This window comes from Pyrus communis, chromosome 11 (genome assembly GCF_041283825.1).
Source record: "Pyrus communis isolate YQ-2024b chromosome 11, ASM4128382v1, whole genome shotgun sequence".
Lineage (NCBI taxonomy): Eukaryota > Viridiplantae > Streptophyta > Magnoliopsida > Rosales > Rosaceae > Pyrus > Pyrus communis.
This window is the reverse complement of record NC_142575.1, coordinates 4,750,825-4,763,765: the sequence shown is the minus strand read 5'-3', so window position 1 is coordinate 4,763,765 and position 12,941 is coordinate 4,750,825. Positions and strand designations below refer to the sequence as shown.

The 12,941-nt window shown below is 35.3% G+C and overlaps 1 protein-coding gene across 2 annotated transcripts; it reads right to left on the bottom strand.

Annotated features, from left to right (window-relative positions):
- On the bottom strand, positions 1–3,429 carry LOC137742434 (uncharacterized). 2 transcript variants are annotated; one of them, XM_068482300.2, is made up of 6 exons: positions 3,301–3,429; positions 2,268–2,369; positions 1,642–1,997; positions 1,345–1,440; positions 576–635; positions 1–488 (listed from the first exon to the last, which is right to left on the bottom strand). In XM_068482300.2, exons 2-6 carry the CDS (start codon positions 2,365–2,367, stop codon positions 285–287), a joined length of 816 nt encoding a protein of 271 aa, XP_068338401.1. In that variant the 5' UTR covers positions 2,368–2,369; positions 3,301–3,429; the 3' UTR covers positions 1–284. The 2 variants fall into 2 exon arrangements, with proteins under 2 accessions (XP_068338401.1, XP_088536677.1); XM_088680551.1 differs by having other exon boundaries at positions 2,268–2,385; positions 3,300–3,356.
- Between the last annotated feature and the right edge of the window lie 9,512 nt (positions 3,430–12,941).

Sequence of the window (12,941 nt, the reverse complement as noted above, 5' to 3'; positions counted from 1 at the left end):
TAATAAAAACCCAAAATCCAATAGACTTGAATTACCAAGGCGAACAACTTTGGCTGTTATTACAGTGATCGTCATCTGGAAAAAGTAAAAACTGAATAACCTACGTACCAACCAGAACGTGGATTTACCTGCCTGCTGGGATTCACCTTCACCAAGCACCCATCTGTTTCCATCATTTCCTTCTCATTTTGTATACTCTTATGGAGTAGGGGGAGGTTTGATGGTTATGCTGTCAACTGTAAATTCTAGATTCAAGAGCGTCTCACTATTACCGGCATGACCTTTTAAGGCGCCAGAGGGTCTCCTTCATCGGCATCACCCATATGGTTATCATAACTTTCGTACTCATAATCTTCATCCAGATTCTCCATAGTTTTCCCAAAAACGAATGATTTTGTCCCCATTGTCGTGAAAGGCATTAAACCAAAAGCTCGAGCTGTTTTGATTTCCCTGGCGACCTTCCTCTGAGCTTTGGCGCTAATTCCAGTCTACATTATGAGTGAAGAAACATAAACCATCAAACTTCAGCGCACGTTTAATAAAGTTGAAGTCACTCGACATGCAATCATATTTACCTTGCTTCTTTTGATAAGAATTCCAGCCTCTGTTAAGAAATTCGCAAGGAATCTCACATTCTGCACAGAATAATACATTTAGCGAGACCACATCTGAAGCATCAGAGATCAATAGGATAGACAACCTAAATCAACATTAAAACTGCCTAACTCAGAGCTTCATTAATATATGCAAGAACACCTGTAAAACCGGTGAAACAAGATTTCAGATTACAGATTTCAGTGGAAGCCCAGGACCGAAAAAATGAAGAGCTACAACATACATTTGAACAATGTCTGGTGGCAGGGGGGAAAGTAACAATGACATCAAGGCAACTGCAAGCATTTTATATAAACCTTTCTATCGTGCTAAAATTTAAGTTCTCTAATAATCTGAATTAGTTGCAACCAACACATATAATAAAGATAGAGTATTCTTGAATTATCTAAGAAAACATGAGGCACCATGATAAATGTCACCTAGAAATCCAGCCAACGGGCCAGCATGGTCCGAAATCATATTCACTAAATAATTTAACTCTGAAACCAAGTCTGAATCAAGATAGACCATCCCTTGCACAATTTAGATGGATTTACTTTGCATAATTTAGGTCTCAAATGCTAGTTATGCATAGCAGGACAAATAGGTTTAGAGTCATCAACAATAGAAACGAAGCTTTAGATTTGACTTAACATATACAAAGCAACGGGGATCCTCCATTTATTTATTTTTTTTGCTATGTAATTCTTTGAAATTCAATATATTTGGGAGATGGACAGGTAGGCATACCCTGAAATCAGCTTTTCTAAGAACGTCCTTTGTAGTTACTTCAAACTCATACCTACGGGGAAGTTTACTTATTCCTGGCTTAGTAAGATCCAGATCCTGCACATAGCCAAATAGTGATTACATGAGAATAAAATGATTCAGTTGTAAATGAGGAAGGCCTGAATTGTATGCATTTTCCACTTGGGAAAAATAAGGCCTAAAAATAGGTTATAAGTTTGTAATAGCACACAATAAGGAACAAACGATTAAAGGAAAAGAGATGGAAAAAAATCGAGGTTCGGTTGCTCCATAGCATACTTTTTTCTCATAAGTCATTCCTGGCTTAAAAGTCATATCTGGTCTGAAAGAATAATCATCTTTGTCTACTTCTTCCTCATCATACTCAAAGTAGGTGGCTGCTTTCTCTAATTTTCCATCCATTCCATCAGATAATGTGTTAAAACTCTCATCTAAGCCATCAAGTACATGGGAACCACTTCCACTTCCAATTCCAAATCCTCCACCAAGATCTGAAACATGTCCATCATGAGCCTTCCCGAGCCTATCTAGCTTTGAGAAAAAATTACCCCCAGAAGTATCACTGAAGATCCGCCGCTCGAAATCATCAGAAGATTCAAAGGAATTAGAATTTTTCTTATCATCCATTCCTCCACCTGACACAGATAAATGGTAATGTGCATAGTCCGGTTTGAAGCGTTTTAAGGTTTTAAGCAAAAAAAAAATTTCCAGAGTGAATAATACTTGAAAAATAGAAGCTTCATAATAAGTGAAAACAAACCATGCCCTAAATATAACCTCCAAAGACCAGAATAAAATCTATTGCCATACTACCTCAAGCAAAATTTCAGCACATAAATTATCACACGCACACGAAAATGGTACCAGCATAGAGAGTTACTGCAAGGGATTATACGAAAAAGTACCTGATGTCATGTTTGTAGACAGAGTTCTCACATGTGGCTGATGAAATCGGCGTGATACACCGTCATTGAAGGATCGCAAAGCAAACCGAACAATTTTCATTTCTGAAAAATATCAAAGTTTGTGAAGAAGTACAGGTTGGAATCTCCGGAGGATAAACACGTCAGAAGAAACCCATTACATGTAAAAATACAGGTAACTAACAACAGGAACTAGTAATCACAGATACTACTTTATAACACAAACATGAATGTCGACATTTCCAGTGAACCCTATGAAAATTTTCTATGAACAAAGAAACTTTCTTTCGGTAAGGATTAATCGGAGCCTTCCATTTCCAAAAAATACAACAAAAGAGAAGCTAATCGAAAGAGAATTCACAACTGGAATGACATGTTGGTTGAATACTTTGGCAGATAAGTCTTATTAACTAACTCTTAACAGCTATGCATTACATAGAAAGCATGGAAACAGAGTCAATTTAAAAAATCTTATGTTCTTGCTCACTAAAGCACCGAAAAGACTACATGAACACGTTTTGAAGATTTTTCGATTGTTCCATGGCTTCCCAAGTGGAAGTATTCTTACTATACTTGTAAAGAATGGATTTTTTTGCCCCTAACAGAAAAAGGTAATTTCTTACTACGTGTAGTATCAAACGATCAATCACCCAACTTCACACCTTTAACAAAGACTAGAAATTAAGAACTCTCATGACGGTTTAGCAAACGAAAACTAGAAACTAAACCCTAAACCCTAAACAAAAACTAGAAATTAAGAACTCTTATGAGCAAACAGCACCAATCACAACAATGTCACCCAATTTTCATACCAAGATCAATGCTTTCATAAATAAATCATCGAGCAGAAAAAGAAGACCAAAAATTAAAAAATGCACGAAATGAAAACCAATTGAACACGTCGGAAATGCCCATTAAGATAAACAAGATGAAAAACGAGTTCACATGCAAAAGGAACAAAAACAAGTTCGAATTTACAGACCTAATTCGAGAACATCAGAAATTCAATCAGTACCTGGAGCAATCGGCGATTCCGAGATGAAATGAAGACCGCAGAAGAAGAAGAGAGGGTTCAGTCGTCTGTTTTCTAGGGCTAGCGAGAACTGAGGGACTTTTGGGCTTCAGCTTTGAGTATAAGTTTTGATGTTTGAATTTAGGCCTAGATAGAAAGAAGTCTATGGCCCATTTTAGCAAGCAAGAAGCCCAACAGAAATGTCACGTACAAATATTGATGATAGATTCGCATTCACATCGACACCGAAATGAGAGACTAGACGGGAGCTCTGTATTTGGTCTCCTATTTTAAATCCAGGTTATGTTATACTAATTTAGAGAATCAGAGTTTCGAAACCTGAACTTATGAGTGAAAACCTAACATCATATCCATTAAGTATTGGATCACATACCAGTACCAAACATGACAACTTGATTAAAAGGAGTTTTGGAGTTTAAGTGATTAAAGCATTCGTTATGTATTTGAAGTCTTGTATTTGATTTCACCTCATTCAGCATTATTATCTTTTACAAGACATGTTTACTTACAAGAAAATGAGTATGTTCAACCAAAATAAAACAATAAGTATGCAAACTATGGGTATTATTCTGGTTTTGTTTTACTGACAAGAAAGAATAACAAGATATGCAGGTGCTACATTAAAATTAATTATTTCATAATGAATAACTAGATGTCGGATCACGAGTGTGTTTAAGTCGTACTTGAAAAACCTAGTGTTATTCATATTCATAACTTTCTCGATTCCAAATTAACAGCCTATCAAACCAAGGGCTATGCATGTATTACCGAAGAAGTTTTCACTATTAAAGTAATTAACAATATAAAGAATAATCAAATTCTTTATAAGCACATGTAAGGCCCCTCCTCCCATCAATGTGAGATTCATTCTCAACACGCCCCTCGTGTGTGACGAATTTTCAAGCCTAACATGTGGACAACAGAAATCGGGCACATGTGGCCGCTGGGCTTCACATGTGGACAACCTGCTCTGATATCATGACGAAAGTTAGGGTTCCACTATAAAATCATTTGGCAATCCGGGAATTAACTCATTTTTTTTATAAACACATGTAAGATCTCTCATTTTTCCAACGCGAAATTGATAACTCTTAACAATCACAAATAGTAAATAAAATAGGAGATGGATTGTCTACCCTCCCTTCCACATACCCTTCTCATACCCTTCTGTTTTGTGCGGTCACGGTTAAACCATGTCAACATTTCTTTTTATCTTATTATTTTTATAAAAAAATTAATATAAAATGTTGACATGACTTAAATGTGACCGCACAAAACAGAAGGGCATATGAAGGATATTGGAAGGGTGGGCAGACAATCCATCTTCAATAAAATATAATTGGATTAGGCAAAGGTAAAAGCCAAATGGTGTAAGTAGTTTTCAGCCACAAAGTAAGTGGAAGGTTGAATATGTTCATCAAGAATCTATATACATAATTTGGAAATCCAACGTTTATCAAACACACTGCCCCAGTTTGATCTTTCATTATTTTCTTCCCCACTTCTAGTCCCTTTCACATGGAGAATGCAACAATGGTGTCACATCATGATCAAACCCTAATCTTATCGTTCTATTTTGGGATCTTTTGATGGCACACGATGCAAGACATTTTGCTTGATTTTTATGGAATTATTCACCATGTTTGCCTAATCAGTCTCCCAACAACAACAATGCATAAAAATAACCCCAAAAGTGACATAATTAATTTGGATAATTAGAATGACAAGATAGCACTACCTAGGGTTTGATCAAGCAAACATGTTGTGAATAAAGTTATATTAGGATTGAAATCAAAATTTGTGTTTTTGTATATCGTTGAGATTCTTCATGTTTTATCATTTATTATTACGGTCTAATTGTATTATTCTCTATTTGTAAATAAAACTTAAATTCAACGCTCACACTAATATATTTAACAAACTCATTATATGATTTAGCACAAATTTCCTCCCTTTAGCCAAATGTAGCTCTAAACTAAAAAAGAAAAAAAATCTATCTTTTTAACCTTTGAATTTGTTTAACTTTATACGTGCGATAAGGTTAAGGAATTTTACTTTTACTTGTTCTTCATTTCTTTAAATGAGAAAATGATAGATTAAAGTTAGCTTATCACCCACTTTTGTATTTACCTTTTTATTTTATTTTTTTTCAAACGATAAATTTTGTTATATTAGATGTTAAATTAGTCATCGACGAGATTTGAGCCCAAACCATCATACAAGGGCTTAACACCTTTCCACCACTGTTTTTTTTTTTTTTTATCTTCACTAAGGGAGTGGACTTAGTCTTACAATGGGCTAAAATCGAACCTAAGACCACTCACTTACAAGTGAAGAGAACTGGACCGTAGTACTAAGTGTCATCTTTCCACTACTGTTGTATTTACCTTTTAACACTTACTCCTCCTTTTTTTCTTGAATCAACTTTTACACTTATTTTATAAAGAGAATATGGATCGGTGTGGGATGGAATCAAAGTATTCTTCATCTCCAATTTATAGAATTTTTTTTTTTTTTGAGAAATGGTACGATACTCATTAAACGGCAAAGAATACGTACAATATGAGGATAGTGTGCATACTGGGCCTCGATAAAAACCTTGCCAGGGATTTCAACCCGGTCGAAGGGAAAAAGAGTGTCCCGCACAACAATGTAACCTATCCTCAACTGAACAATAAAGAAATTACATTCCCTCCTCAACTAAAACATCTTGGAGTAAGTCCGGAGGCTCCTCAAACCACCTAAACTCTTGAGTAGTCCCAATACCCATACGAGCAAGGCGATGAGCTGCTGAATTCCCCTCCCGTTGCACATGAGTAGACCTCGAGTAAGCCATCCCTCTGAGGAAAAATCTAACATCGTTTATTATAGGACTCAAGGGTGAGCAATCTTCCCCTTGATCCTTCATTGCCGCAAGCACCAAGCTAGAATCTCCTTCAAAAATAACCTTCCAACCAAGAGGACAATTATTTTTAACCAATAAAACTGCACTTCGAAGAGCTATCAACTTCGCATGAAATGTAGATTGAGTCATCTCAATCGGACATGCAGCAACAGCCAAAAACTCCCCCAAATGATTACGAATTACCACCCCAAATCCCCTTTTACTCCCATTTTCGACTCCATGCCCCATCAAAATTGCACTTGACCCACCCAGCTTCGGGCTTCTGCCATTACTGCACCTCTCGGCTAACCTTCTTATTTATAGCATTTTTATTTATCTATTTCTTTATCTTCATAAAAAGATATTTTTTTAAAACGATAGTTATATAACTAGTGAATCTTATCAGGATAACTCCGTTCTCGAGCCCGAAACTTTAATTTTTGGGTAAATTACACAGAATTACCTCAACTATTGGGTCATTAACAGTTTCATATCTCGTCTTTAAAAAGTTTCAATGTCATACCTCATCTACGAATTTGTTACAATTTCATACCTTCCGTCAGTTGTCTGTCAATTCCTCTGTTAAAATGTTGACGTGGCTTGAAGCAGGACCCATTTTCTATTAAAAAAAGTAAATAAATATTTTTTTTTTTTTTAAAAACCCAAAAATCTGAAATCCAGATCCCCTTCCACCTGAAACCCCCCATTCCCTTCCCATCTTCCCCATCAATCTCCTGCCCCCCCCCCCTAAAAAAAACCTTCCTTCCAAGCCCAAAACCTTTCCCCCACAACCCCCCTCCCACCCCTCTTCTCCTTTCCGAGCCTCCCAACCACCTCCCTTTCCTCCACTCTCTTCACCTCCCCTCCCATTCAAAACTTAAAGAAAAAAAAAATCTAAACCCAAATTGTCCAAATCGTCGCACCTTACCCAACCCTTCATTCCGTCGAAGTCAGACCACCTCAACTGCTTGTTTTTTTTTTTTTTTTTTTTAAAGTTTTGAATGGGAGGGGAGGTGAAGATAGTGGAGGAGAGGGAGGTGGTTGGGAGGCTCGGAAGGGAGAAGAGGGGTGGGAGGGGGGAACCAGTTGAGGTGGTCTAACTTCGACGGAATGAAAGGTTGGGTGAGGTGCAACGATTTGGACAATTTGGGTTCAGATTTTTTTTTCTTTAAGTTTTGAATGGGAGGGGAGGTGAAGAGAGTGGAGGAGAGGGAGGTGGTTGGGAGGCTCGGGAGAGGGGTGGGGGATGGGTTTTGGGCTTGGAAGGAAGGTTTGGGGGGACCGGGGGGGGGGGGGGGGTTTGGGGGGTGGGAGGACCAACGGGGAAGATGGGAAGGGAGTGGGGGGTTTCGGGGGGAAGGGGATCTGGGTTTGGGATTTTTGGGTTTATTTATTTATAATTTTTTAATAAAAATGGGTCCCGCTTCAAGCCACGTCAGTATTTTAACAGAGGAATTGACAGACAACTGACGGAAGGTATAAAATTGTAACAAATTTGTAGATGAGGTATGACATTGAAACTTTTTAAAGACGAGGTATGAAACAGTTAATGACCCAATAATTGAGGTAATTCTGTGTAATTTACCCTTAATTTTTTCATAGTCGTGCCCCTGATGATTTTGACTTTACTAATGATTAAACTTGTTTAGTTCAAATCCTTAATCTGATTAGCATTTGCTAGCTTTTCTCATGAAACCACTTGCAAAGGCTTTAGATTGATTTTGGAGGAAATAATCATGGATGTCTTATTAAAAAAAAAATCAACCGATAGTTCTATAAGAGGGTTCAGGAAATGTTTATAAAAAAAAACAGATTGGAATTTAAATTGGAAAATGAGAATATGTTGTTGTATGTAATGAGTAAGATTTTGACAAAAGATAATGCTTGTGTTCCTCTCATAGGTAATCTACTTGTCTATCTACGTATGTTTAATGTATTTTTACGTACGAATACATTAATAAGAATTTCTCTTTATCATCGTCTAAAAATTATATGTGCAAAAAATCATTCAATTTAGAGATCGTTTAGCCATTCAGATGCATCAAACAAATGAACTATTTATCATGAGGATATTACTTGTACCAAAATCGTTGAGTGGTTTGACACATATAGATGACTAAACGATTTTTAAATTAAATAATTTTTGTCCCTTCAAACTTTCCACAATAATTTATGTCAGTTTATTCCTCATATATACAAATCACATTGTCTGAGTTCGTAACTTATAACATTATTGTTGTAGTAGTATAAATTAATTTTGTGGCTTTACTATGAATATGAATCAATTCACGAGACCCATATATTACATTCAACATCTAGACTCGAACAAAAAATTTGTGAGCCACTATGGAATGTCATAAATGATATGTTTGTTGCTTTTATGTTATATATATCTATATCTATATATAAAGCCGGAAGACTGTTTTGGTGTCACCGGCTTCGACAAAAATAATTGGACCAAATTGCCCCTCAGCCAAAAAAATCCAAAAGCAACCCAATACAATATATCAAATAATGCAAAGGTAATTTGGTAATTTGGTCATCATAAAATATAATATTATAATATAAATAATAAGGGGAAGGAGAAAAGAATAAAAAAAAATAGAAGGATGAGTGAAAGTTGATGGTGCCCATGTGAAGGGGAAAGAAAAATATAATAAAAAATAAAGAAAATCATAAATGTTGTGTTCAAAACATTTTAAGAGGCGCGTAGCGCCGGTGATAAATTAGTACTTTACAATAGACTAGTAATAATGTGATTCAATCAGATGTTCATGAAATATTATTTTATCTATTTCTGAATACATTCAAAACATCTTAAGAGACGTGTAATGCCGGTTATAAAAAATGTATTTTCCACGCAGATAATAATGTGATTCATTGGTTATAAAAAAGATCTTTCCCAAGTGGAAAATAATGTGATTAAATTAGTTGTCAAATGATTGCTTTTTTTTTTTTAACAAACGATATTTTGATATAAGATTATTCATTTACTTCAAATATTTAACTTTCCTTTTGTCAATTTACGCATATAAATACATTTAAAACATGTAAATCATGCATAACATGTCGTGATTCAAAAAATGTCTTATGCACATGCATGAGCGCGTGCATGAAGGTTAGTAATATATAAAGCTAGAGCCCCAATTTGGGGTCACAGCTTCAACAAAAAATAATAGGACAAAATTGCCCCTCAACCAAAAAAATCCAAAAGCAGCCCAATATAATATATCAAATCATGCAAGGGTGATTTGGTAATTTGGTCATCATAAAATATAATATAAATATAAATGGAAGAGAGAAAAGAATATAAAAAAATGACAAAGTTGATAGTGCCCACGTGATGGGGGAAGAAAAAAATAATAAAAAATAAGAAAAATTATAAATATTATGTTCAAAACATCTTAACAAGCTTATGTGAATATGTAACTAGATAAGCATAAGCTTTGGCACCTGAGTGATTTAAAAGTACCACTAGGCAAGATTAAAGTTTGGATAATGTTTCTCACTTTCATGGGGATTTATTCGTTCCTTCACTTATAATTAACGAACTTTTATTGTCGGAACATTATAATTAGAATTATTTTTTTTATTATCATTTAAGATCATACATGCAATAATTTATTCAAATTGGAGACTTTTTAATTATTCATATGCATCAAACAAATGAACGGTTTATCATGAGGATGTTGCTTGTTACCAAAATTGTTGATTAATTTAACACGTTTGGACAACAAAACAATCTACATGTTTTGCAAATGGTTTGATAATGAAAAAGAGTGAATGGCTCCAATTATAATGTTTGAGCGATAAATATTCGTTAACGGTAAATGTTGCAAGTCTCTATATGAAAAGGACACAGGCGTTATCCTTAAAGTTATTGATAATACATTAATACCACTTTGCCGGATTCTGGTGGCTTTTTGTCCTGAATTTAACAAGGTATGAACACCTGGCATGATGCCATGATCCTAGTGGTTAATAATATGGGTGCAAATCTTTGACTTTTGCACGAATCAAAGTCAACATCATCACTTTACAGTTTCAAACGACCTAATAAAACTAATCACTTCTTTAATTGCAACTTGCAAGTCTAAACTATCCATATTAATCGACCAATCTACGCAAACCAACCCCTCAAAGTCCAAAAGATTGATGCGAATTTCTTTATGGTTTGTTAGAGATCGTTCTGGTAGAAAGTATTTATGCTCGTAAACGTTTATAGAAATATTTTTGTAGTCATGTTAGAAGCATACTTATATTAAGTACAAATTTAAGTACTTTTAGTAAAAACATTTAAAAGTGCTTCATAAGAAGAAGAAAAATCCGATATGCGATACTTTCATGTTTTTTTTTTAATTGAAAACTCTTTTAGCACTTCTAAAATCATTTGGACCAACGGCTCTAAGGCTATATCTATATTATTGTATTTTAAGTTTTAAGATTTGATTGAAGAAGATAAAATTAGGGTGTGAGTTTTGACAAGTTGGATACGTGCATTGAAGATTATTATAGAGGATAACATGTTTTCTTTGTTAGCGTAGGCTACAACTTGGACTCAAATTATGTCATATTAAAATCCTCTCACTTGGCTAGAGATCCGTATATGAGTTTTAAGTCTTTGATGCATTGACGAGGTTTAGACTAAAATATAGTATTTGAGTCCAAAATTTTCGGTGCATTGGAAATGGTCTTAATCTATTTATTTTACTTTAAATTTTAATGGGAAATTCCAATTTTCTTGAAAAGATTGTTTTAACACTTCAAGAATAGTATCGTACAATCCAAACATATCCTCCCCTCCCAAAATTTGAGCAAGCTTTACATTATTTCTTGATTTTGCACAAACTGTACATCAGTCAAAAAATTCTAAACTCCGCCACTACTAATTTCTATTATAAATAAGTATATATAAGTTCACGTGTATTAAATAGTGCATAAATAACGTGGTCAAGCCACTTAATACTACGGTATAGTGGTATTTCTCTTCACTTGTAAGCTGAGAGGTTTTAGGTTTGATTCTTACCAAAGGTGAATTTAAACCATATTATTGCTAACCCATTATGAGACTTATCACACTCTCTCACTCTATTAGTGTAGATAATAACTATTTGTTCAAAAAAAAAAAAAAAAACACGGTCGATAAGGAAAGATGTCCATAACAATTACCTTTTCTTTTTCCTTGAAGCAACTTTTAGAATGGCCTAGAAAAGTAGCAAATGACATGTTAGGTCATCTCCAACCGAATGGTCCAGAGGGCTAAAGGGCCAAAAATAGCCCTAAAACCGTCTCTAATTGAAGGTCAGGCCAAAGGGCTCATGGGCGCCATTGGACAAAGAATGGCCAAAGGGCCAATCAGCAGGCCCAAATGAGCCAGCCAGCCGGCCTCGGTCCGGGGCTGGAATTCAAATGCAAAGGTCAGTTAGCCGTTATTTTTTAATTTTTTTTATACAAAATTTGTTTAAAACTTTTTAAAAACTTTTTTTTTTCCTATACCTTCCTAAACCATTAAACATTACATAACATTTAGTAACATGAAACAACATTAAATAATATTAAACAATATTAAACAACATTAAATAACATTAAACAACATAAAAATTATACAACATAAAATAAATAAAAAAATTTAACAACGTGAAACTTAAACAACATTTTTAAAAACATTTAACAACATAAACTTAAACACCCACTCCATGTTATTTTTGGCCCAAAGATGTGTAACAAGATCATGTTGTAAGTACTTGTTTGTGGCATGGGAACATATTATTCTATAGCGCCTCATGTATTCATTTATAAATATACTACCATTTTTTGGATTGAAAAGCAAATTAGGCCCATCATATATTTTTACACGAGCCCTTCTTGACCTATTTGGATCGTATTGGTCGTCATCGGACTCTCCATCAATATACTCATCTTGCTTATCCTCCACAATCATATTGTGTAATATGATGCAAGACATCATGATGGAGTCCAAATTTTCTCGACTCCACCCTCTTGTCGGTTCGCTCATAATCTTCCACCGTGCTTATAGAATACTAAAAGCTCTCTCAACATCTTTCCAGTATGCCTCTTGGTGTAAGGTAAACAACTTTTCGGCATCATTTGCAGGGTTTGGAATTGCTTGGACAAATGTCGCCTACTTTGGGTAGATGCCATCTACCAAGTAATACTCCATATTGTACTAACAACCGTTGATGTCAAGTTGAGGTGTTTTACCTTCCGTCAAGGTATTGAAGACGGGTGAACGCCCAAGAAATGTAATGTCATTTTGGGATCCAGGGACTCCAAAGAAAGCATGCCAGATCCATGTGTTATACGAGGCAACCACCTCTAACATAATAATTGTCTTTCTCGACCTTCCGAATAAGCCTCCCTGTCATCTGGTAGGACAGTTCTTCCAATCCCAATGCATGCAGTCTAATGACCCTATCATACCCAGAAACCCACGGTCTTCAGCTTTGCAAAGGTGCCGATCCAGATCTTATTGATTTGGCTCGCGGAGATACTCGTCTTTGTAAGGCTGAACAATTGTGTCACATAATTCAGTAAGAGTATCAAGGCATGTAGACTCATCATACCATAAGTTTCATCTATTGAATCAGCTGGAGAGACATAGGCCATCATTCGGAGTACAACAGTAACTTTCTGATGAGATGAGAAACCAGGGCGATCTGCTTTGTCCCACTTTTGTCGAAAGTATGGATTGACCTACTAGACATCACGAAGTAAACGC